Source organism: Pan troglodytes, chromosome 13, assembly GCF_028858775.2.
Source record: "Pan troglodytes isolate AG18354 chromosome 13, NHGRI_mPanTro3-v2.0_pri, whole genome shotgun sequence".
Lineage (NCBI taxonomy): Eukaryota > Metazoa > Chordata > Mammalia > Primates > Hominidae > Pan > Pan troglodytes.
The window spans coordinates 73,447,889-73,475,272 of record NC_072411.2 but is presented as its reverse complement, the minus strand read 5'-3'; the positions used below and the strand labels follow the sequence as shown (position 1 = coordinate 73,475,272).

The 27,384-nt window shown below is 38.9% G+C and overlaps 1 protein-coding gene and 1 long non-coding RNA gene across 30 annotated transcripts in view; one reads left to right on the top strand and one right to left on the bottom strand.

Annotated features, from left to right (window-relative positions):
• METTL8 (methyltransferase 8, tRNA N3-cytidine) overlaps positions 1-27,384 on the top strand; it is a 117,750-nt gene that overhangs the window by 9,285 nt on the left and 81,081 nt on the right. For 13 of the 28 annotated variants that reach the window (XR_010149785.1, XR_010149786.1, XR_010149792.1 and 10 more), the window contains exon 2: positions 10,785-10,908. The exons of the other annotated variants lie outside the window; for them this stretch is intronic. Coding sequence is in view for 4 of the 13 variants with exons in the window: in XM_054679114.2 (XP_054535089.1) it covers positions 10,785-10,908 (124 nt within the window). In the remaining 9 variants the exon portion in view is untranslated. The remainder of the gene's footprint in view (positions 1-10,784; positions 10,909-27,384) is intronic. 28 annotated transcript variants of the gene reach the window in all.
• LOC134807990 (uncharacterized) lies at positions 319-10,541 on the bottom strand. Of its 2 annotated transcripts, XR_010149794.1 has the most exons (5): positions 10,457-10,541; positions 9,202-9,334; positions 8,591-8,748; positions 5,112-5,175; positions 319-2,997 (listed from the first exon to the last, which is right to left on the bottom strand). It is a non-coding gene; the product is annotated as an uncharacterized LOC134807990 (long non-coding RNA). The 2 variants fall into 2 exon arrangements; XR_010149793.1 differs by lacking the exon at positions 319-2,997 and having other exon boundaries at positions 3,491-5,175.

Below are 27,384 nucleotides of genomic sequence, written 5' to 3'. Positions count from 1 at the left end.
TGGCCCTTTTCACAACCTGGCAGTCTGCTTCTTCAAGGCAAATAGGAGAATGTCTCTCTGACCTCCTCTGCTAAGATGAGGTCTTACATAAAAGTAACCTATGAAGGAGATGACTGTCCATCATTTTCACAGGTCCCATCCACACTGATGGACTATGCAGAGGATGAGGGGGTATCTTGGGGACTGTGTTATAATTCTGCTGCCACAAAGAGTTGCTCCAGAGTATATACCTAGGTACTTAATTACTGAATTATATGGTATGTGCATTGTATTAGTCCGTTCTCACACTGCTAATAAAGACATACCTGAGACTGGGTAATTTATAAAGGGAAGAGGTTTAATTGACTCACAGTTCCTCATGGCTGGGGAGGCCTCAGGAAACTTACAGTCATGGCGGAAGGAGAAGCAAACACACCCTTCTTCACATGGCAGCAGCAAGGAGAAGTGCAGAGCAAAGTGGAGGAAAAGCCCCTTATAAAACCATCAGATCTCATGAGAACACACTCACTATCATGAGAACAGCATGAGGGTAACCACCCCCATGATTCAGTTACCTCCCACTGGGTCCCTCCCACAACATGTAGAGATTATGGGAACTACAATTCAAGATGAGATTTGGGTGGGGACACAGCCAAACCATATCATTCTGCCCCTGGCCCCTCCCAGAGCTCATGTCCTCACATTTCAGAACACAATCATGTCCTTCCAACTGTCTCCCAAAGTCTTATTCCAGCATTAACTCAAAAATCTAAGTCCAAAGTCTCATCTGAGACAAGGCAAGTCCCTTCTGCCTATGAGCCTGTAAAATCAAAAGCAAGTTATTTATTTCCTAGATACAATGGGGGTACAGGCATTGGGTAAATACACCCATTCCAAATGGGAGAAATTGGCCAAAACAAAGGGGCTACAGGCCCTATGCAAGTCCAAAATCCAATAGAGTAGTCATTAAACCTTAAAGTTCCAAAATGATCTCCTTTGACTCCATGTCTCATATCCAGGGCATGCTGATACAAGAGGTGGGCTCCTATGGCCTTGGGCAGCTCCACACCTGTGGCTTTGCAGGGTACAGCCCCTGTCCTGGCTGCTTTCATGGGCTGGTGTTGAGTGTCTGAGGCTTTTCCAGGCACATGGTGCAAGCTGTCAGTGGATCTACAGTTCTGGAGTCTGGAGGATGGGGGCCCTCTTCTCACATCTCCACTAGGCAGTGTCCCAGTAGGGACTCTGTGTGGGGGCTCCAATCCCACATTTCCCTTCCGCACTGCCATAGCAGAGGTTCTCCATGAGGGCTCCACCCATGCAGCAAACTTCTGCTTGGACATCCAGGCATTTCTATACATCTTCTGAAATCTAGGCAGAGGTTCCTCAAACTCAGTTCTTGACTTCTGTGCACCCGCAGGCCCAATAACACGTGGAAGCTGCCAAGGCTTGGAGCTTGCCCCCTCTGAAGCCATGGCCTGTGCTGTACCTTGGCCCCTTTTAGCCACAGCTGGAGCAGCTGGGGTGCAGGGCACCAAGTCCTGAGGCTGCACACAGTAGGAGGGCCCTGCATCCAGCCCAGGAAACCACTTTTCCCTCCTAGGCCTCTAGGCCTGTGATGGGAGGGGCTGCCTCAAAGTTCTCTGACATGCCTTGGAGACATTTTCCCCATTGTCTTGGTGATTAGCATTTGGCTCCTTGTTACTTATGCAAATTTCTGCAGCTTGCTTGAATTTCTCCCCAGAATATGGGTTTTTCATTTCTACTGCATTATCAGGCTGCACATTTTTCAAACGTTTATGCTCTGCTTCCTCTTGAGCACTTTGCTGCTTAGAAATTTCTTTCTCTAGATACCCTAAAACATCTCTCTCAAGTTCAAAGTTCCACAGATCTCTAGGGCAGGGACAAAATGCCTCCAGTATCTTTGCATAGCAAGAATGACTTTTAGTCCAGTTCCCAACAAGTTCTTCATCTCCATCTGAGATGACCTCAGGTGGGGGGCTCTATTGTCCATATCACTATCAATATTTTGGTCAAAACCATTTAACAGGTCTCTAGGAAGTTCCAAACTTTCCCACATCTTCCTGTCTTCTGAGCCCTCCAAGTCTCTAGGAAGTTTCAAACTTTCTCACATTTTCCTGTCTTTTGAGCCCTCCAAACAGTTCCAACCTCTGCCTGTTACCCAGTTCCAAAGTTGCTTCCACATTTTTGGGTATCTTTACAGCAGCACCCCATTCCTGGTACCAATTTACTATATTAGTCTGTTCTCACGCTACTAATAAAGACATACCTGAGACTGGGTAATTTATAAAGGGAAGAGGTTTAATTGTCTCACAGTTCCACATGGCTCAAGAGGCTTCAGGAGACTTACAATCATGGCAGAAGGGGAAGCAAACACATCCTTCTTCACATGGCAGCAACAAGGAGAAGTGCAGAGTGAAGCAGGGGAGAAGCCCCTTATAAACCCTCAGATCTCATGAGAACTTACTATCACAAGATCAGCATGAGGATAACCACCCCCCATAATTCAATTACCTCCCACTGTGTCCCTCCCACGACATGTGGAGATTATGGGAACTACAATTCAAGATGTGATTTGGTTGAGGACACAACCAAACCATATTATGCACCTTCAGCTTTTTTAGGTGATACCATGTTGACTCTATATGTCATTATAGTAATTTCTATCCTATTAGCTGACTTCCCATTACTTTACATCCTTGCCTGCATTTGTATTGTCAGACTTAAGTTTTTGCCAATGTAGTGAATATAAGACTATCATATTATGATTTTTATGTATTTTCCATATTATAAATACAGTTGAGCATCTATTTTTAATGTCACTAGGCATTCCTGTTTTCATTCTTGTGCAAAGCCTGATCATGACTTTTGCCCATTTTCTATTAGATTGTGTGTCTTTTTCTTCTTGAGTTTAGAATGTTTCTGCATGTTTCTCCGTAACAATTCTTCATCATAATATGTGTTACAAATGTCTTCTCCCAATATGTGGCTTATTTGATACTATATAAAAAAAGAAGCTCACATTAAATGTGGTAAAAGTAGTCAGTATTTCCTTTTATGGTTATAATTTGACTATTGTTTAAGAATTGCTTAACTTGAGGTCATAAAGATATCCTCTTATTCTTTTTCTAGGTTTTAAAGTTTTAACTTTCCCACTTAAGTCTTCAGTCAGTGATGAAATTGATTTGAGGGTATGGTATAAATTAGAGATCCTTTCATTATTATTATTTTTTGTATATGAATAATCACTTGTTCCAGACCCACTTATTGAATAGTCTCTTCATTTCTTCACAGATCTGTGGTGCTAGTTCTGTTGTAGATCAAGTTACCTATCTGGTCAAGTCTATTTCTATGCTCTGTTTTCTGTTCCATTATCTTATTTTTCTGTCCCTGGGGTGATAAGTGACCACTTATTCACTGCAGTTTTATCATGAGGCTTGAGAGCTGGTAGGGGAAGTGTTCCATCTTACTCCTCTTCTTTAGGAGTGTCTTATTTCTTTTTTGCCATTGACACTTTCATATACCTTTTAAAATCAGCTTGGGCTTCCCAAAAGCCTTATTGAAATTTTGATTGGGATGGCATTAAATCTGTATATCAGTTTGAAGAGAACTGACATCTTTACAATATCAAATAATCCTATCTATGAAGACTATAGAGTCTTTCCTCAGTATACTAGGGAGATTGGTTCCAGGATGCCCGCATATACCAAAATCCACACATCCTCAAGTCTTTCAGTTGACCCTGTGGAACCCAAGTATATGAAAAGTTGGCCCTCCTTATATGCAGATTTCACATCCTCCAAATACTGTATTTTCAATCTGAGTTTGGTTAAAAAAATCCTCATATAAGTGGACCCATGAAGTTTAAACCCATTGTATTCAAGAGTCACTATGTAGCTCTCCATTTATTTAGTTAGATCTTCATTAGTGGCTCAGTGAAGTTTTATAATTTTTTCTTTAAAGGACTTGCATATTTTACAACTTCCTAAGTATATCATATTTTTGGTCATTGTTATAAATGATGTGTGTGTGTGTGTATGGATGTGTGTATGTATTTTTTTTTGAAGTAGGGTCTCACTGTGCTGCCCAGGCTGGAGTGCAGTGGCTATTCACATGTGTGATCATGGTGCATTACAGCCTCAAACTCCTAGGCTCAAGTCATCCTCCTGCCTCAGCCTCCTGAGTAGCTGGGAGTACAAGTGGTGCCACTGTGCCTTGCTAAATAGTATATTTTAAAATTAGGTTTTCTAACTATATGTTTGCTAGTATATGAAAATATAATTGTCTGTTTTTGTATATTGATCTTTTATTTGGCAATCTTGCCAAACTTTCCATTTAATAGTAATAATTGTCATTTGTAGGGTTTAGGGAATTTTTTCTGTGTAAATAATCATATCCTTAGGAAACTGTGACAGTTTGTTACTTCCTCCTCCACCTTTTACTTTTTATTTCTCTTTCCTTTCTGACTGTCCTGGCCAAGACCTCCATTGCAGTGTTGAGTAGAACCATTGATAATGGACATCCTTGTCTTATTCATGTTTATAAAGGGAATACTTCTAATATTTCACCATTAAGGATGACATCATAAGTTTTTGGCAGCTACCCTTTATCAAGTTAATGAAATTGTCTTCCATTTCACAGTCACTGAAAGTTTTGATTTTTAATCATGAGCGAATGTTGAATTTTATCAGATGCCTTTTCTGTATCTGCTGAGGTCATTATATGATTTTTTATTTTAATCTGGTAATGTGGCAAATTACATTGATATACTTTCTATTGTTAAACCAAACTTGGGTTTATTTAGATCAATTTTTGTGACACATTTTGTTTTTTATACATTGTAGGCTTTGGGTGGTTGCTAACCTCAGTGCTCATTCAGCTCTGGACTTTTGCGAGCTTTTGGTCTCTGAGTATTTCTCTTTCTTGCTGGCTCAGGGGTATGTTTAATAAGATTTCTTTTTAAAACATATTAATCCAGCCATTTAGGGGTGGTTGATAGCAGCAAGGATTTTGGAGTATAAAGTTCACCTAATTTGCAGAACTAAAATTCCACTTTATTATACTTTTAGTTTAAAAGCTTCTGTTAATAATATATGCTTTCAATAATCACTTACCACCATGTCTGCCTCATCTTCTTTTTCTTCTTCTTGTCTCTCTGCATAACCATGCCACTCTCTACTGAAAAGACAAAAGAATAGTCTAGCGGGAAGAGCATCATACCAGGAGTCAAAAGCTACAAGTTCTAGTGCCAGCACCATCACTCCCTGAGATCTTGACCAAGCCGCTTTCTTTTGTTGTTGTTTTCAAATAAAATTTTTATATTTTTTGTAGAGACAGGGTTTCACCACATTGCCCAGGCTGGTCTTGAACTCCTGAGCTCAAGTGATCCGCCCACCTTGGCCTCCCAAAGTGCTGGGATTACAGGTGTGAGCCACCGTGCCCAGCCAACACTTTGTTTCTCTAAGTTTTACTCAGTCATCTGCTTGGTGGGAACACTCAGGATTGAAGTGAGATCACATATTTATAAATGTGAACATGTTGTTAGGGGAAAGGATGAGAAGCAATGATATACAGTACATTCTCTGTTTAGAAAATGTAACAGAAACAGGGAGTTTGGGGAAGGGAGAGATTTAAATCAGTCACATGGGATTTTTTTAGGGTGGTGGAACTATTTTGTCTGAGACTATAATGGTGGGTACATGACACCATGCATGTGTTATGTACAGCACAGAGTGGAATTTAACATGTTCAGAATTTTTAAAATGATATCAGGAGTGTGGGGATTCCAGGATGGAATGCAGAGTGACAAAATAATCTAACTGTATTACAAATGTATGCAATAACCTGACTGAAGGGGGCCAGAGAAAAGGTGTTGACCTGAGTAACTTTGGAAATGAGACCGTAAGACTAAAGGCAATGGGAACTGTACATAAGCACTATACTGCAGTTGATAAAGTTTCCTGTGGCAGTATGGGGTAATAATTCTGAAACCACTATACAGGTGTACTAGAATCGAACAATTATTAACTGAATGGTGATGATAGGAACCAGGTTTCTTACTGTTGGAGTAGAAGGCTATAGACAAGCAAGAAGGGAAGGCTGGAGTTATCTGTGTGGTAATAGATTAGAGTTGGAGCTAGTAGTATGAACTCTAGTTTAATATAGATACAGATGAATGCATATAGAAACACATTATATATAGATATATGTATATACTTGGTTTATTATGCACACCTATATTTCCTTGCTTTGTCCCTTGAGAGGACTGAGAAGCAAGGACAACCTAGTAACAAGGAACACACCTGGTGCCCAGACCATTCTCTAATAAAAGGAACAAAGATTCTTTGGAGAAATGGCTGTTTCTAGGACTAGATCAAGGAATACACAAAATGAGTGCCAGAAAGTAAGGAAGTGCTAAAAACAAAAACACAGTGATGGAACTATGTCAAAAGGAATATAGGAGCCAACTGAAAGAGGATTTTTTTTTTTTTTTTTTGAGGCAGGGTCTCACTCTGTCACGCTGCGTGACTATACTCATACTGGAGTATACTCATACTGGACTATACTTATACTGGAGTATAGTCACCCAGGCTGGAGTACAGTGGCATGATCTCGGCTCACTGCAGCCTCTGCCTCCCGGGGTCAAGCAGTCTTCCCACCTCAGCCTCCCAAGTAGCTGGGGCCACAGGCACATGCTACTATGCCTGGCTAATTTTTTGTATTTTTGGTAGAGATGGGGTTTAGCCATGTTGTCCAGACTGGTCTTGAACTCCTGAGCTTAGGTGATCCTCCAGCTTCGGCCTCCCAAAGTGCTGGGATTATAGGCATAAGCCACCGTGCCTGGCCTGAAAGAGTTCTTAATGGCCAAAGCTCAAAATAATTTGAGCAGCAAAATAACTGTTAGTATTTAGTTATAACATGAAGTGTAACATAAGTATCCCTGGTCCGTACTGATATAAATAAAGGATTGAATAAATAAATGAATGGGAGAGAAGAGACAAATTGTCCATGCAAAAGAATTCCAAATATTTTGTGTAGATATTCTGCCCTTAAGGAGGTAGAGCCTAAGTGCCCACTTTTTAAATGTGGGCTCTGCATAATGATTTCCTTCCAAAGAGTACGCTATGTAAAAGGGGCATATACCTTAACAGTAGGGAGAAACCTGTTAAACCCTGACTAGTATACCTCAAAACTGTCAAGGTCTTCATAAACAAGGAAAATCTGAGATACTGTCAGAATAAATAGGAGCCTAAGAAGATATGATGACATGGCCGGGTGCGGTGGCTCACACCTGTAATCCCAGCACTTTGGGAGATTGACACGGGTGGATCATGAGGTCAGGAGATCGAGACCATCCTGGCTAACACAGTGAAACCCCATCTCTACTAAAAATACAAAAAATTAGCCGGGCATGGTGGCGGGCACCTGTAGTCCCAGCTACTCGGGAGGCTGAGGCAGGAGAAAGGCGTGAACCCAGGAGGCGGAGCTTGCAGTGAGCCGAGACTGCGCCACTGCGCTCCAGCCTGGATGACAGAGTGAGACTCCATCTCAAAAAAAAAAGACATGATGACATGATCTCATGTAATAAGGGATCCCGGAACAGAAAAAGGACATTAGATAAAAATTAAGGAAATTGAATAAAGTATGGACTTAAGTTTATAATAATGTATTACTATTGAGTTGTTAATTATAATAAACATACCATAATAATGTAAGATTTAATAGTGGGGGAAACTATATCACATATATGGAAACTCTCTGTACTATCTGTAACATTTTTATAAATCTGAAATTAAAAGTTTACTTTAGAAATGCAGCAGGAATATGGTAGACACCACTATATAGGGATAGCACAACTTAGTAATTGAGAAGATGAACTCATGTACCAGCCTGCCTGGGTTCAGATCTCAGCCTCACTGCTTAGTATCTGTGTAACCCTGGTTACCTTAAGTAACTAGAACTACTTAACTTCTCTGTGCTTCAATTTCTTTATCTGTTAGTGAAGATTCTTGGGAGGACTAAATGAATTTGTGTGTGTGTGCATGTGTATGACTTGGAGTAGTGCCTAGCACAAAGCAAACCTTATATAATTGTTTGAATCTATTTATTATTACTACTTTTGTTCTTTAGTTTTGGTGATTATGGCTAAATTTCACTGCATCTCTCTTCTTCAGCATACTGATTTTTAGCTTGGCACTCCAACAAAACAGTATCCATAGTACTTTGTTTTCATGGGGGAAAATCATCGAGATTATAAAGATTCAAGAGAAAGCAGGACCAGAACTTGAGAATCCCCAACCCAGTTTCATGCTTCATATATAGCATTGACTTAGTGAAAGCTACAAAGCCTGACAGGATCTACTTTTTATGGGCATAGACATGCCACACATAGAAATTCTAAGTTAATTTTATTTGGTTTTCAGTAGATTTCTTACTAAGATATCCACTTCCCTTGTTAAGCTGATGTTCTTTTTGGGAAAAGCACTGCCTGCAATGCAAACCCCTCAGATGTAGGGTTCAGCATCTAAAATTTAGATGACATTTGAAGCAAAAGTGGGATGTATTATGGAAACATGTATTTCCGGTCTCTTACCTCTCTGCTAAAATTCATGCCAACTCTTTAGAAAACTTCTGATGGATCAGCAGCTCAGATGGAATAGCGTACTAAGTAGAATATAGAATCTGGAGTCAGGAGCCTGCTTGGAGAGTGGACTCTTGTGGCTATGTGACGAAGTGCTCGAGCCTCAGCTCCTGCATCAGTACAACAGTGATAACAGAAATGCTTTTCCCACCCTCGTCCCTCACTTACAGGATAGTTGAAGATCAGATGTGAAAATGAATGTGAGAGCTTTTGTAAGTTATAAAATCTGTACAAATAAGATCTGTTAGAGTGGTTCTCAGATTTTCAACCAGAGTAAACGCTAATGGAGCTTTATAGCCATATTAAGTGTTGCAGCCATCTGGACACCTTTAATTATTAAGTAATAAGGTGAAATCGTTGAACTTAAAATGCTCTTGATGGAAAATTTTCTCACAGCACTTTAGTTTTTAGGATGTTTCTCTTTGGCATAATAAAGGAAGGCATTGTTTTAGTCTGGAATTGTCTGTTTGAGGTGGCAGTTTGAGGAAATGGTTCCCAAAGTCTTCACTGAAATTAGCTGGAGAATACAAAGGTGAATCCCTGTGATATGGGAAGCTACCTACCTCCTTTGGACACAGATCCTCTTGTCCTGGTGTAGAGATGACCAGCAGAGGGTGCACGAGCTTTCCTAGGAGCTGACTCCAGCTTCAGCAGCAAGGCTGGGCAGACCTGACTGGTACCATCTGTGTTTGCTGTCTGATGATTAACAAGTACTATAAATGAAACGATCCTGGCGCGTCAGAAACACAGTCACCAAATGGAAAGAGAGAGCAGCCATAATGTCAAACAACAGTGTAGCAAGTGCCTGCCATAGTTGATGAATAGGAGGTTTCTAGATAACTGGAATTCAGCATTCTAGCATGGGCTGTTTGTTTCCCACATTCTCCTGTTACCCTTTTCCTTTTCTAATAATTTCTTTCTACTTCCTGGTTCTTTGCTCCACCTTAATCAGCATCCATAATCATCTGCCTTACCCAGTCTGACAATTAGAGGTCTTTTAAGCAACTCTTCTCTGGACATTTACCCTTGGGTATTTGGGTCCAGAATCCAGCATTCTAGTGTTGCTGTCACCTACTGCCTATTATACCATCTTTTATTCCCTAGAGTGGATCCTCTACTCATGAGTATTATATAGAATTTGTATATTTAGTGATTTTAAAATATTTTTATATTTTCTAATTATAAAGGTAATTTGGGTTTACATAGAAAAAAGAATATTTTAGGCCAGGCGTGGTAGCTAATGCCTGTAATCCCAGCACTTTGGGAGGCCAAGGCGGGTGGATCACAAGGTCAGGAGTTCAAGACCAGCCTGGCCAACATGGTGAAACCCCACCTGTACTAAAAATACAAAAATTAGCCAGGCATGGTGACAGGGGCCTATAATCCCAGCTACTTGGGAGGCTGAGGCAGAGAATTGCTTGAACCCGGGTGGCAGAGGTTGCAGTGAGCCAAGATCGTGCCACTGCACTCCAGCCTGGGCAACAGAGTGAGACTCTGTCAAAAAAAAAAAAAAAAAAAAAAAGATTTCGAGATATATTAAGAAGAAAATGCAAGGAAGATCTGTGAGCCTTTCAATCAGTGACAACTGCTATAAATTCTACTAGACTTTCCCTATGCATATGCATGTTTCTTGGTATATAGACATTAATTTTTTAAGATGAGACTGTACTATAAATACTATCTTGTACCTGACTTTTTTTTTCTACCTAATAAATCATGGACATCTTTTCATACCGTGTTAGTTCATTTTCATGCTGCTGATAAAGACATACCCCAGACTGGGTAATTTATAAAGAAAAAGAGGTTTAATGGACTCACAGTTTCATGTGGCTGGGGAGGCCTCACAATCATGGCAGAAGGCAAAAGGCATAGTTTACATGGCAGCAGGCAAGAGAGAGAATGTGAGCCAAGTGAAAGGGGTTTCCCCTTATAAAACCATCAGATCTCGTGAGACTTATTCACTACCACGAGAACAGTATGGGAGAAACCGCCCCCATGATTCATTTATCTCCCACCAGATGCCTCCTGCAACATGTGGGAATTATGAGAGCTACAATTCAAGATAAGATTTGGGTGGAGACACAGCCAAACCATATCACATACCAATAAATTTAGGGTTTTAGTAACCTTTTTTTTTTTTTTTTAGAAACAGAGCCTCACTCTGTCACCTAGGCTGGAGTGCAGTGGTGCAATTATGGCTCACTGCAGTTTCAACCTCCCAGATTCCAGTCATCCTCCTGCCTCAGCCTCCCAAGAAGCTGGGACCACAGGTACACACCACCATGCCCAGCTAATTTTTTAATTTTTTGTAGAGATGGGGGTCTCACTATGTTTCCCAGTCTGGTCTTTAACTCCTGGCCTCAAATGATCTGCCTGTCTTGGCCTCCCAAAGTGCTGGGATTACAGGTGTGAGCTACTGGGGCCAGCCTTTAGCAAGATTTTTTTTTTTTTTTTGAGACGGAGTTTCGCTCTTGTTGCCCAGGCTGGAGTGCAGTGGTACGATCTCAGCTCACCGCATCCTCCGCCTCCCAGGTTCAAGCGATTCTCCTGCCTCAGCCTCTCGAGTAGCTGGGATTACAGGCATGTACCACCACACCCGGCTAATTTCGTAGTTTTAGTAGAAATGGGGTTTCTCCACGTTGGTCAGGCTGGTCTCAAACTCCCAACCTCAGGTGATCCGCCCACCTTGGCCTCTCAAAGGGCTGGAATTACAGGGATGAGCCACTGTGCCTGGCTTTAGCAACATTTTTAAGCAGCTACATAATTTTCCTTTCTATGCATGTACAATAATTTAGTCAGTCTTCTAAAAATTAATATTTGTATTGTAGTTTTTCAGTGTAATATACAAATAATGCTATGACAAATCCTTAATATATTCTTCTGATTATATCCATAGGATATATTTTTAGAAACGAAATTTTCTTTCTAATTTTTTCTTTAAAATTTTCATATGTATTACCAAAGCCCCCTCAGGAAAGGTCTCTCAGTTCAGTGCCCCCTCAGTTTGCCAGAATGCCTGTTCCTGCACACCATTTATCACAGTGTTTTTACCTTCGCCAAAATGACAGAAGATTATTTTACTGTTTTCTGTGTGATGGGCTTTCCGCTATCCATATCACCCAGAAAATTAATCTAAGGCAGCGAGTCTCCAGCTTTTTGGTCTCAGGACCTCTTGACACTGAAAAATTATAAAGGCTCCAAAGAACATTTGTTTATGTGGCTTGTAGCTATGGATATTTACTACATTTGAAATGTAACCTAAGAAAAAATTAATTGTTTAAATATTTATTAAATCTTTTTTATCACAACACCTGTAAAAACTGCATTATTAAGTGATTTAAAAATAAGACTAATAAACTCATTGTATGTTATTATGGCATATTTTTATAAAAAATATTTTCCAAAAGAAAAATATTAGAAGAATGGCATTGTTTTACATTTCTTGCAAATCTCAATGTCTCACCTAAGAGATGACTGGATTCTTATATCTGTTTCTGCATTAAGTCTGTTGTGATATGTTGTTCTGGTTGACATATGTGAAGAAATCTGATCTCACACAGATACATTTTATAAGTGGTTAGAAAGGGGAGGAGTGCTTTGTCTCTTCAGATGAATATGGGTATTCTACTTTGCTACTACACCAAATCCCAGTAAGTGGTAGTATCTTAAAGGTTAATTGCAATATTACAATTTGAAGCCTTGTCAGTGAATTTTTCATATTCTGCTACATTAAAATCCATTGGTCTGTCTTGTATTATACTTTGACTGGATCTTTAGCCCGTGCTTGATTTTGTATCATCTTATGTTGGTCATCTGGAAAATACTGGCTCATTGAGTTGTATAGGTCTTCCAAATGTTGACACATTTCATTTTATAGTACCAAAAATATCTTGTTCTCATCTGAACAGTGTTTAAGAATTAGAAAGCTGTTAGGCTTATAGTGGTGAACACAGGTTTTCCAGAATTCTAATTTTTGCTTAAAAGCTTAAATTTTATCAAAGGCAACAAATGGTGTCAGTTGTTTTCTTGGCAGTCTTACTTCATTTATTTTTGAGAAAATACCAAAGTTAAAATGATGCTCTGTGAAAACAATTTTTATTGCTTCATCAAGTAAATGCTTACGTGAAACTGCCTTTTTTTTTTTCTGTGAGTCCATAGTTGGTGAAGAAGACAGTGATCTTCTGTATAGTTTGATGCCACTGTTTTGATTTAGGCAAAGGTGCTAATGCTTTTATCCACATTGCCTGTGCACCATCGGTGCAAATGGCACTACAGTGTTTTTTTTTTTTTTAAGGCAAATAATATGTTGATATTATCATGAAAATAATTCTAGCCTTTTGAAGACTGCCTAAAGGGGGGTAGGGTTCCCCAGGAATTCGTGAACCATACTCTGAGAACTTCTAGCTTAAGATTCTCTTACCAGAGATTGATTTGGGAATAGTTTGTGACCAAATTCTGGCCAGTGAAATCTGAGAGCAAGTCTGGCTGGGAAGTTGTGGATAAGTTTCCTCCTCCCTAAAAAGAGACACAAGAAAGAGATGGTCCTTTTCTTTTGCTGGATGTTGCCATGTCTGTGTGATGCTTGGGACTGCTGCAGCCATTTTGTAATTGACAGAGGGACTTAGCCTTAGGATGAAGGTGATGCTGCGGAGAGCAGGATGGAGAAATGGCAGGAACCTGGATCCTCGATGACATTGTAGAATAGCAGATGAAACCTTACCTGGAACTTGCCCAATCTTTGGGCTTTCAGTTATGACAGATATTATTTCCTTATCATTTAAGCCACTTTGAGTAGTGCCTTCTGTTATTTGCAGTCAAAAGAATCCTAAAGAGACATTTATTATTAGTGTGATGAACAGTTTCAAGTGTCTAGTGGCCATCTGCATTTCTTTAGTAAATGCTTATTCATAGCATTAGCACATTTCCTGCTGAGGTCATTTCTACTTATTATTTTCTAAGCATTCCTTATAAACTAACACATTGTAATATTTTGCAGGTTATTTCCACCAGTGTCTTTTATAGCATATTTTCCCATACATTTAAATGTAAGCAATCTATTTGTCTTGTTCTCCTTTTTTAAATAGTTTGTGGCTTTGGTATCATGTTTAAGAGTCTTTTTTACCCCATTTTTTGGGAAAATATTCACTTTTTTTCTAGACTAATAAAGATTTAATTTTTCACATTTAAAAGTTTAACTCATCTGGAATTTATTTGGATGTTAGATATGGAGTAGCGATGTACCTTTTTTTTCCAAACGGGTGGCCCTTTTCTTAATATACATCTTTGAATAGGCCAGCTCTAACCCACTAATTTGAAATACTAGCTTTATTACAAATGGAATTCTTATATATGTATTCTAACTCATTTCTGGACTTTCTATTCTGTTCCATTTGCTTTGACTGTATCTCCTGTGTTAGAGGTATGCCCAAGACTTATTTGTTTGACAGCGTGTTGTAATGTCTGGAAGGACAGGTACACACCATCCCCCAACTCCACCCAACACAATCACATCACTCTTTCTCCCTGTAGTATTTTTCTGGTGCTTCCTGCATGTTTATTTGTCCAGATGAACTTTTAAATTATTTGTTAAAGTTCTCCCAAAACATTTTTGGAATTTCTATTGGAATTACTTTAATTTTATAGATGATTTGGTGAGAATTTATATTTTTACAGTATTGAATCTTCAGCCCCAGAAACCCATGTACTGTCTTCCTACTTATTAAAATTGTCTTCCATGTCCCTCTGTACAGTTGTATAGCTTTCTTCATATTGGTCTTGTATATTTCTGGCTAGGTTTATTCCTAGGTATTTCATATTATTTTATGTTGAATTTGTAGAGGGATCTTTCCCACTGTATATGTTCCATTTAAATAAAAACACTTTTTAAAAACATCCAGCTCATATTTCCAGATAACTTTGGCTTCTTAGAAAAGAGTAACATTTAAGGATATTATCTAAGTAATATCTAAAGATACTATCATTTGTGGTATTACAGTATGTACTATGTGAACTGGATTTATGAGGTATGACTGCTTAAGACTGTTCAAGGAAATAACATACCAGAAGCTGTATCTTAATGAGTATTATTCTTCCAAGCTGTTTATGTCAGGAGTTTATACATGTATGGCAACAAGAACAACAACTTACTCTGAAAGCAAAAGGTATTCTTCTAAAGCAAAGAGTTTGCCATCATTGAGGATATGAAAAAGAACAATAGCTTGCTATGAGGACATTATCTGAAAATGGAATTTGAAAAATGTTTTGCTATTATTGGAATAAATAGTAATCTCTTAAAGTCACTTATTTGAAGGGACAGCACTTATTTTGAGGTACAGGTTTAGTTTTTAGCTAAACAACATTAGTACCTTCTAGACACATCTTAGGTTGTCAGGTGGCAGGGAGTTGGTTGACAGGTTTTATGTGTTTTGTTGTTGTTTGGAAAGAATCATATTTAATCAGATTGTTTTTGTATTAAATAAGATTCGAGTTGCCCCAGGCAGTGTGGATTGGCAATGTTTCAGCTATTTGGGAAAATAGGATTTGCCAGTTTTCTAAGACCATTTAAAATAAACAAGGACATTTCTTTTCATCCACGTTATGGATTTAAAAAGCATGTGTGGACTAGCCTGGTTTCTTAATCACCATTTAAAATGTTCCTATAGAAAATGTGGTTCTGAGCTCTTAACAGCTGTCTTACAAATGAGCGTAGGAATAAGACCGTTCATAGGTGAAAGATTACTAAGGTTTCTCTATATGATGTATTCCTTGGAGATTAAGAACATAATTAATATTCTCAATTATTCTTTAGCAGCTTGCTGTGACATTATTATTCATGGGCTTTTCTAAACCTTTCTTAAATTTATTGATTTTTTAAAGTTTATATAGTTTCCTGGGATAAGGTTTACTTCTTTGTGGGTGAGGAGTCTGGCTCTAGGTCGAAATTCCACATGTGATCTTTCCGGCCTGACCGTAGACAATTACAAGGCTCTGCCTGGAGGGCCTCATGGGGAGAAGCTGCCTTCCCCACACCATAGTTGGTGCACAGCTAGAACATTGCAGTTTCCTGGAGGGGCTGTAGTCTAGGAATCAGCCCCCTGCATTCCTAGCCCAGATGCCTCCATTCAGAGGACTTCCTTCCATTCCAGGCTCCCTTCTCTGCCCTCCCGCGTCCCTGACCACCTCCACCCCAGGGGTCCATTTAGAAAAGCGAGAGCCTTCTCCCACCCCTCCTTGACAGTAAGACAGTGTCCCCATCTATGCCGTGTCTACTTGATCCTCACCCAGTGCTGCCATTCAGTGGGGGAGAAAGGAAAGCTGGGGAGCTAGCACTTCTTTTTGCCTCCCGCTTGCACTGTTGCAGAAAGTAAGACTTGATTGTTACTTTCATTTTAGCTTGTGGTCCTAACTGACTGCCTCAGTACCTGATTGCTAGACAGTGGGAGGTGGGAGGGTGTTCGTAATTATTTATTAATTTTATTTTGTGGGATTTTTTTTTTTCTGTTTTAGTTTTAAGAGGTGCCCCTTAGAAATGTTTGACTTTACATTTGTAAGGCACTATGTAGTTTATAATTTTCTTTGTAAGAACTTCATGACTTAAGAATTCTCTCCATTTTACGAACGCACTGATAGGCGTAAGCAAAGTGACTTTCCCTAAAAAATCATGAACTGACAACAGACTTAATCTCAACTTCAAGTCCCGGCTCAGCCACCTATTAAGTGACTTGAACTTGGGACTAAGCCTGTTGTCGGTTCAGCCCTCTACTATACCATCCTGCTTCATTAGTAAATTAGTCTTTTGTCTTCTTGAAAAGTTGGGACTACTTAGGGCTGTTCAAATTAAGCAGCATCTTAGTGGAAGGCTTGATCCTGTGGTATTCACAAAGCCCTGTGGAAATTGTGAGGAGACGCAGACTAATGATAACAGCAAATGGGTTAGCACTGATTGAACACTTACCACGCACCCAGCACTAAGCTACATGTGTTACCTCCCAGAAGCTTCCTATCTTTGGAAATAACCTTATTAGCCACATTTTATTAAAGAAATTGAGACTAGCGAAGTTAGGTATCATGCCAGAGGTTGTAAAACTAAGACAACCTCTGGTAGTGATACAGCCTGTGGTAGTAAGTGGCAGATCCTGAACCAACCTAGTCCATACCCTTCAGCGCCTCCTGAAATTGCTTTCTGCAGAGAATTGAGGTGACTCTGCCCTACTTAGGGATATTTCTGCTATTAAGGAGCAGTAAGAGTAGAATTCCCAGCAGCTGGTCACGGTGGCTCACACCTGTAATCCCAGCACTTTGGGAGGCCGAGGTGGGTGGATCACGTGAGATCGGGAGTTCGAGACCAGCCTGACCAACATGGAGAAACCACATCTCTACTAAAAATAAAAAAAGCCAAGCGTGGTGGTGCATGCCTGTAATCCCAGCTACTCGGGAGGCTGAGGCAGGAGAATCACTTGAACTGGGGAGGTGGAGGTTGCGGTGAGCCAAAATCTTGCCATTGCACTCCAGCCTGGGGAACAAGAGTGAAACTCCATCTCAAAAAAAAAAAAAAAAAACTGTAGAATTCTCTGGAACAGAATTTTCTAATACTATTTCTAAATGCTGAGAAATAAATCTCTGTTTAAAGGAAAAATATTCTCAGGTCCCTCAGTTGACTTAAAATATTCTTACTATGTTGTTTATGAACACAAATCCAGGTATAAGCTCCTTGTACATAGAGCTCCTATTCAGCCACAAAATCAAAATAAGTAGAAGTACAACCACAAAACCAATAAAACTCGAATTAACAGCAGTATAGTGTGACTGCTGATGTTTTACTGAAAATAAATTGCAACTCTCATTATAAAGAAGCTACTGACCATCATCACGCAGGTTCTTTTGACTTCAGCCCATCTGTGCTGTTGTGTGCTATGTGTCTTCCCAATTCCCTCACCACTTTTCTCTATTCAAAATACTGCAGAATCTTTTTACAGTGTGCTGTATACTCAGATGCATCATTTATGTATTACATCTGTGCTGCTTATTGCCAGCAAGATCATAAATGCAAACACAGGCACTGAAATCAAGTAGCAGTTATACATGGCTCCTATTGAATTTTAGATTATTATCATAATAAAAATGCAATTTAAATAATTGTCATAGGACCTTGGTTGGACAAACCCTGTTTTAGCAGATGTGTCCAGTGGGGGACTGTTCCTGAAGAGCAAGGGATGGAGATCTATTATAATGACTTTCAGAAGATTAACATAAGATGGTGGACGGGAGTCCATGTTTCAGCTTTTGTCAATACTAAAAGCTTTCTCTTTCATAGGCATTTGTGGCCTTGTGGTTTTGGCCACACTGTAAGAGCCTCTCGTTCAAAGCAGTAGTTCCTTCTCATTGTTACAGTGTTTACTGTTTTTGTTACTAGGTGAGATGGGTTAAAAAAAAAACTTAGAAGGCCTCATTCCTAACCAGTACCTCCTATCTGTCTTCTCCCTCCCCTGTTTCTTTCCATTTCCCCCCCGCTTTTAGAGTCCGGGTCTTGCCCTGTCACCTAGGCATGATCAATGCTCACTGCAGCCTCAAAATCCTGGGCTCAAGTGATCCTCCCACCTCAGCCTCCCAAGTTGCTGGGTCCCTCCCCTTGTTTCTTTTAAACCCAGACTCTAGCCACTTTAAGTCCATCAGCTCCTCCAATTCCTTCTACCCTCCTCTTCCCTCTCTATTATTTTTTTCCCAGTCAGCATGGGCTTACTCTGTGGTTACTAGTTATATTTTCCTTCAGTTCCACCATCTTAAATCACCATTGCTTTCCATACTACAAGCCTAAATAGTCCTAATCCAGATCAAACCAAATATTTTGCCCCACAAACTAGGTACTAGAGGAAATCAATAACTGCCCTATCAGTTAGGTTACTTTTGGTTGCAGATAACAGAAAACTCAGATGGCTTAAACAATTAAGAAATGTATTGGCTCGATAACTGAAAAAAAAAAAAAGAGGAATTTAATCCAACTACTTAACAATGGGACTTATGAACCTCTTTTTAGCTTCCTAGTTTTCTTGCCTCATAGTTGGCTTCATCCTATATTTGTACCATGCATACCTAACGTTAGGCCCACTCATGGCTCCAAGGTGGCTTTTGTTATGGACTGCATTGTGTCCCCCTAAATTCATATGCTGAAGGCCTACCCCACAATGTGACTTTATTTAGAGATGGGCCTTTATGGAGGTAATAAAGATCAAGTGAGGTCTTAGGAGTGAGGCCCTAATTCAATAGAACTGGTGTCCTTATAAAAAGAGGAGAAGATATCAAAGATACCTCTCTCCCTCTGCGAATGTACAGAGGCCATTGGAGGACACAATGAGAAGGTGGCTGTCTACAAGCCAGGAACCAAATCAGCCAGCACTTTGATATGGGACTTCTAGCCTCCAGACCTGTGAGAAAATAAAATTTCTGTTGTTTAAGCAACCTAGTCTATGATATTTTGTTGTGGCAGCCCAAGCTGACCAATATAGCTTTCAACAGCTTTGGGGCTGTAGAAAAAGCCCCTCTTTCATACATAACAGGTGCTTCCTCTTTCATACCTAATAGGTATTAAAAATTATCTTTGTTCCCAGATCTCTAGCAGTAAAACAGAAAGGTACTCTGTTGGACAGGTTTGGCCACATGCCCACTTCCTAACCAATCACTATGCCCAGAGGTATAGAAGTGTGCCAATTGGCTTAGCATAGGGTATATGTTCACCTCTGGCTTCAATCATGTCCACTCTGGCCTCTCAGAAAATGTACAGATTTCAAGTCCATGAGCTATGGGAAGTAGGGAGTGAATACTTGAGAGACAACCAATAAATAACCACTAATTTGAGCTGCATCTTTAGATAGGCAACTTATATTCATTGACATTCTTTTATTCAAATGTTGTTAGTGTCCTTTCCCATTTTTTTTCTGTTCCTCCTTTTCTCATGCCCCCTACCTTACAGCCTCTTACTTCACGAAGAAGAGCTCATTGGGAAAGGAGTGTCTTAGCCATCTTCTCTTCTACTACAAACTCACCTGTTCTTACTCTTCAGAGCATAAAGTTGTTCTAGATACCTCACATAGCTGATGTGTTTTCTGTGTACTTATTTCCCCTTTCTTTGGCCTACTTATTCTCAAAACTTGTTTTGTCAGCAATTTTCTTTTTTCAGTATCTTCAGTCTTTGTGTGTGTGTGTTCTCTCTTCCTACAATGATACTCAAGAATCTTTGCAGCTTAACAAATACCCTTCTTTCACCTACATGATCCCTCAAAATACAGCCCAACTTCTCTCCTTTTCTCTCCTCTGCCTGTCAGTCTTCTACATTCATTACCTCCTTTACTCCAGTGACTTATATATTGATTAAACTGTTTTCTGCTGGCAGAGCCAGGTTTCAAATCACCTTGATAAAGGTCATCACTGATTTCCTATATTTCTAAAACCAATTGTTTATTTTTGGCTTCTTTTAATATTCTTTAGTATTCAGTCCCATAAACTAACCCCTCTTCTTCCTAAATATCAGTATTACCATTAGTTCCATCTGCCCTATTTTTTTTTTCTTGATCAGTCCCTCTCGACTTCAGCCACCACCTGTAAAACCAGGACTTGATTCCCAGATACACATCTCTAGCACCTACCACTCACATGAATTCATTTCTAAGTACCTATTGGGGCTATCCATTTGAATATATTGTAGGATCCTTAAAGTTTGTCATGTGCAAATTGAACTCATTATCTTCCCTTCCCTACCTTCATCCCACCATTATCCAGCCTTTTTGCCTGTGTGTATGAACTCTGTTTTGAATACCATCAACATCTACTCAGCCATGCAAGCCAGAAACCTTGTCTCCTGTTTCACTGCACACAACTTTTACATCTAGTCATTGCAAGAAATTCATTGATTCTCCCTCTGAAGTGTGACTTGAATATGTGCCCTCGTTGATACTCATGGCCACTGTTTTCTTTAGCTGTCATGATCTAATAGTCTTAGTGTGTAGCCCTGGGCCTCTTTCTCTTCTCATTAATTCTGTATCTGAGTGGTTCTCAATCCTCAATGTACACCAAGATTGTATGGGGAGATTTTAAATGCTACACATGCCCTGGTCCCAGAACTTTGATTTTCACTGATCAGTCATTGGTAGTATAAGGCCATTATAATATATATAAATACATTTTATAAATCTTTATAATCTTTATAAATAATGTCTCCCATTATCCATGGTTTCACTTTCCATGGTTCATTTACCCACTGTCAACCATAGTCTGAAAATATTACATGGAAAATTCCAGAAATAAACAAGGCAGAAGTTTTAGACTGCATGCCATTCTGAATAGCATGATGAAATGTCACACCATCTCACTCTGTCCTGCCCAGGAAGTGAATCACTCTTTTGTCCAGTGTATCCACTCTATAAATTCTAACTACCCGGTAGTCATCATCTGCTCCTGACAGCCAGCCATTGACACCGTCATGGCTCCATGATCCAGGATTACCTGAAGCAGCTGATCGTCCTTCAGATGTAGGTCAATAGTAGCTTAACACTATGTCACGATGCCTGCATCATTCACCTCACTGCATCTTATCACGTAGGCATTTTATCATCTCACATCAACACAGGAAGGGTTAATACAGTATAATAAGATATTTTGAGAGAGAGGGAGAGACTATATTCACATAACTTATTGTATATTGTTACAAGTGTTCTGTTTTATTAGTTATTGCTAATCTCTTAAGCCTAATTTGTAAGTTAAACTATCATATATATATATATATATATTTATATATATATGAGAAAGCATAGTATGTATAGGGTTTGTTACTATTCACAGTTTCAGGCATCCACTAGGGATCTTGGAACCTATCCCCTGCAGACAGGATGAGGGGGGGACCACTGAACAGATCTCATCATCTTGCTCTCTTATTTAAAATTCTGTTTGTTGCATTGCCTGTGAGAAAATATTCAAACTGCTTAATTTGGTGTACATGAAGATTCCTATCTGGCCTCTGCCTAACTTTCCAGCCTTATAACCACCTCCCCACCCCACCTGTCTGCCCCTCACATCATAGTCTGTAGTCATACAAAATTATTTTGTTTTACATTTTTAATTTTAGAACACTTTTAGATTTATGAAGAAATTGTGAAGTTAGTATAGAGAGATTCCATATAGTCCATACCCCGTCTCCCTTGTTAGTAACAGATTCGTATGGTACATTTGTTACAGTTAATGAACCAATATTGATACATTATTGTTAACTAAAGTCCATATTTTATTCAGATTTCCTTACTTTTTACCTAATGACTTTTTTGAGTTCCAGGATTCCATCCAGGATACCACATTACATGTAGTCATCATGTCTCCTTATTTTGCTTGGCTCTGGCAGTTTCTCAGACTTTCTTTGTTTTTGATGACCTTGACAGTTTGGGGAGTATTAGTCATATTTTATAGAATGTCTGTCAACTGGGGTTTATCTGATAGTTTTCTTATGATTAGACTGAAGTTATGGGGGTTGGGGAAGAAGAACATAGAGGTAAAGTGCTGTTTTTGTCACATCATATCAAGAATACATGCTATCAGCACTATCACTGTTTGTGTTAACCTTGATCACCTGGCTGAGGAAGTCTTTGTGAAGTTACTCTGCTGCAGAGTTATTTTTCCCCCTTTCCACACTGAACTCTTTAGAAAGAAGTCACTATGTGCTGCCCACACTTAATAAGGAGTTATGTTCCACTTCCTTAAGGGAAGAGTATTTATTTACATAAATTATTTAGAACTGTTTGCATGGACGATTTCTCTCTTCTCCCTCATTTATTTGTTTATTTAATCATTTATATCAGTATGGATACATGGATATTTATTTTATACTTTGGGTTGTAATCCAAAACTACTTTTTATTTTGTTGCTCAGAGTGTTCTAGCTTTGGCCATTGGCTACACGTTCAGTTGGCTCCCGTGTCCTTTTGACAATACCCTCAGCACTGTAGCTTTTTTTGGTTTTTCGGGTGTATGTGTGTGCACTTCCTTACTTTCTGGCACTATAAGATGCTCTAGGCTCATCTTATATTCTCTGCCTCAATCCTAGAATCAGCCAGTTCTCCAAGCAGCCATGGTTCTGTTTTATTAGAGAATGGTTAGAAACGAAGATCTGGGTACTGGGTGTGCTTGTTGCCACCGGGATGTGATGACTTCTAGGCCCTCTCAGATGACAGAGTAAGGAAATATATGTGTGTATACTAATGAATGTATACATACATATCTACAGATATTTCTATATATAACATATGTATATTAAGCTAAATATGAGTGCATACAAATGACTCGCATTCTAAGTCATTACCATATAGATTATTCTAGCCTTTTCTTCTCCCTTGTTTGTAACCTCCCACTCCAACAATGAGAAACCTGGCTTCTGCCAAGTATCACCTACTTCCTAATTGTTCAATTCTGATTTCCTTGTATACTGATTTCAGAATTGTTAACCCTTTATCAACTAGAGTACAGTGCTTATTACCATTCCTATTGCCTTCAGTTTTATAGACACTATTCATATCCAGAATTATTTAGGTCAGCACCTTTTTCTATATTATTTTTATTCTCTGAATATTCCATGTTTTCACACCTGTTTAATCTTTATTTGTGCTAATCCTCCTGCCTGAAATTCCCTGGCTTTTACCCTTTTCTCCGTGGAATGTTACTCATTCTTCTATACCCAGCACAAATATTGCCTCCACCAGAAAGCTTCTCAGAGCCACCACTAGTAGACTTAATCATTCATTCCTCTGTGCTCCAATAGCATTTTGTACTTACCTTTACTATATATCATGTCAGGATTCTTTGTTTGCATCTCTTTCTTCTTCACTTAATGGTAATTCTTGAGAGCAGAAACCAAATGGATTTGTCTCTGAAATCCCAGGACTTAACAATAATACATATTACATAACAGAAAACCTAATAGTGGCTAAAATACAAAAGGATTTACTTTTTTCACCTAGCAAGAAGTCCAGAGATAGACTATCATTGGTTTACCTGTTCAATGATGCCATCAAGAATCCAGGCTTTTTTCCTTCTTCCGTACACAGAAGTCTAAATGTGAAATGCCAGGTAAATAAGTTAAAACCAATTTCATTCTGGCCCAGTATAATGTGTTTGGAGACAACGTCCAGAGAAATAAGAATAGTTCAGATATTTTGGATTGAGATGGCTTTGAGATGAGCTTACATTAAATCCCTTAGAGAAATAACTTCTGAGTCCCAGTTGCCTCTTTTTGTGTGAGTGAGTGTATCATGTAGCCACCATTCAGGGCAGTCATGGAGAACAAACACTAAGCATGAAATTCCCATTTTGAAGCTGCAGAGTTACTGACGTCATAGTGTGATCAAAGTGCTCTGCAAATACTTACTGTAATTATTGTTGTTGTTCTGTTCTTGCTAATAACCTTATTTATACCCTGAAATTATAATCATCCAAAGAAAGATTAAAACAAGATGCATGAGTTGCCTAAGCTGTTTGTCTGGCAGATGGTCACCCTCTGAGTTCTCTGAAATTGCCAGGGTTAATTGAAGCTTCGGTTTTCACTGCAGTGTAGTTGATACTTAAGTGTTTCTTACCTGTCAGCTTTTGCTCTCCAAAAAAGTACAACAGTAGCGCTTAATTTGTTCTCATTAATGCTAGCCTCTCAGGTAATGTTTAGTGCAACTTCATTCTAGATGATGTTTGCTTCCCAGCTTCCCAGCTGAGAAGAAATGCTAAACAGTTACAAAGGTGAAAACATGAATGTCTCACTAATTTATTTATTTAAAGGATATTCAGAACTCAGGAAACATTGAAGGGAAGTTAACTTTTAAATGGTGGACTGGCATTTAGTGTATGGTTAATAGCAGTTCCTCTCCCTGGGGTTGCAGTGAGCTGAGACAACTGGGAATCATCCTTGGGGAGTTTTACAAATAGTTTTTCCTAGAGCTAGCTAAGTGCTCCAAGGATAATCGTTATAGATTCACACAAACAGCAGTACTGTTTGCTCTATTTCTTTGGTGTTCCTCTAGTAGTATTAAAATGCAAGAAAGCAGTCTTAGGAACCATCTTAAAAAGCAATGGAACTAAGAAGCCGTTCTTTGCCTCTACTACTCAGCTCTGCAGAAGCAAACCAGTGAAAAGATGTGGGTGTTAAAATGTTACATTATTTAGGTGATGCAAGAGCCTTTTGTCTGCACCTTGAGGTTTGAGTACAGATTATACATATTGTTATGTATGGGTTCAGCACATATAGTAATATGACAAGCCAAATAAGAGAATGACTGTGCTTTCCTAAATCTGGGGACTGCTGACTACCAATGGCATTGCTTGCTATTTGATTAAGGCCCAAGAGAAAAACAGAGTTGAGAGATGAAGGGAGAGAAGGAATTCTGGGCCTCCTTAAATCAGTTACAACAAAATTAGCAACCCCATTAAAGACTGGGGAATCAGTAACATGATCCTTCTTGTATATGTGGTGTACAAAAGTAGAAGGCAAATGGGTGAATTATATGTATGTGAATAATAATGCTGTTCAAAAAAGCAAAAACAAAAACATCCAAAAAGGTAGAATGTGGATTCTTTAATTAGACTGCTTGGACTGGAATTGAATCTCTATCAATTTTTAGCTGGGTGACTTTAGGCCTGTTAGTTTACTTCGTCCTTTATAGGTTTTTTTTCTTAAAATAGTACCCCTTGATAGGGAAATGGAAGCTAAATAAGATAATATACTGTATATAAGTGCTTAGGATAGGTCATCACACATGGTAAATATTTAACTTTTTTTAAAAAAATGAAATTTACATGGAAGAGATATTGGAATTGGTGCTTTATTTCCTTTTATTTATTTATTTTTATTTTGAGATGAGGTCTCTCTATGTTGCCCAGGCTGATCTCAAACTCCTAGGCTCAAGCAATCCTCCTGCCTCAGCCTCCAAAAGTGCTGGGATTACAGGCATGAACCACTGTGCTCAGCCTTTACTTTCTAAAATATTTTTTCAATTTGCAAAATATACTATGGAGTCTTTCCTTTTATTAAAATCCTTCTTTAAAAAAAAGTATTACTCAAAACTATTGCTCCCCAAAAGCAAAATTTGCAGTTAAGAGGTATTTTGTCATGTGCATTACATGCATTTTACCTATTCCTGTAGCATATGTTATAGTTTGTTGATATGGTCAGGCAGATATATGAATCATTGTGAAAAGGATCCCATTTTAGTGGTAGGCAAAGCATCTAGCCAAAATTTGTAGCTGGGGAGAGATCTGCTCCCCATAAGTTGGCCTTCTGTATCAAGGCTGCTGCTTTTGCCACTATGCTCATTGTGGTGGTAGTCTGCTCAGGAAACTGGGAACTATTAAAACCACCTTCTCCTTGGCTTGTCATAGTTACTATGTATGCTGAACCCAAGTCCTTTTATACATTTGTTCGTTTCCTTACATTCTAAAATAGGCACATACCTACCTACACCTAGAGCTGGCAGGAAGTCTGTCAGCTTTTCTTGGTATGCCTCTTTATACTTGGTAGCATAATAAATGCGATTTTTAATGACACTGTCAATCTAATACTTGAATGAGCTTCATTTCCTTTCTCGTCTGTTCCTTAGTGATTGCTTTAACCATTGCCTATTCATGACTGAGCCTTGGCATTAAGATCTCATAGGGGCATGGCCCTAAAGTCTTGCTTGTTCTGTTTCATTTTGGCCTTCTTAGGATTCAAGAGGAAGGACCTTCATAGGATGGTGAGCTGAAAATGGGAACCTGTGGGCAAAGTTGGTACAATATATACCTTTGATGTGACATTAATTTGAGTTAAGTGAAGGGTCAGGACCACGTTTTCAGATTTTTCACATAGTAAATTTTAAAAAACTGAAACACCTTATCAGGATTTGTGGAAATTTTTGTTGCCTTCTTCATACTTCATCCATTTCCAGAACTTTTTCATCTTCCCTAAATGAAACTCTTTATCTATTTATTTTTTACTTTTTTGGTATCTAGCTTCTCTTCTTTAATTGTATATATAAGGTATACAAGAAGATGTTTTAATATACATATACACAGTGAAGTGGTTGCCATAGGCAAGCAGATTAACAAATGTATCTTCTCACATAGTTACCTTTGTGTGTATGTGTGGCAAGTGTACCTGAAATCTACTCTTTCAGCAAAAATCCCAAATATAATACAATATTATTAACTGTAGTCCTCGTATTGTACATTAGATCTGTAGACGTGTTCATCCTACATATCTGCAACTTTGTATCCTTTGATCTACGTCTCCCCGTTTCCTCTCGCCCCTCCCCTATCCATTAAAAACTTAATTCCCCATTCCCCCTTCCCCAACCTCTGCCAAACACCACTCCACTTCCTGTCTCTATCAGTTTGACTACTCTAGGAACCTCATATAAGAGGAATCATACAATATCTATCCTTTTATGACTAGCTTATTTCACTTAGCATAATATCTTTAAGATTCATCCATGGTTGTATCATGTGTCAAAATTTCCTTTCTTTTTAAGGCTGGATAATGTTCCATTGTACATATATATATATGTATGTATCACATTTTGTTTATCCATTTATCTTCAATGGACACGTGGGTTGCTTCTACCTTTTGTCTATTGTGAATGATGTTGCTATGAATATGGGTGTACAAATATCTCTTTGGTCTCTGCTTTCACTTCTTTTGGGTATATACCCAGAAGTAGAATTGCTGAATCATATGGTAATTCTATGTTTAAT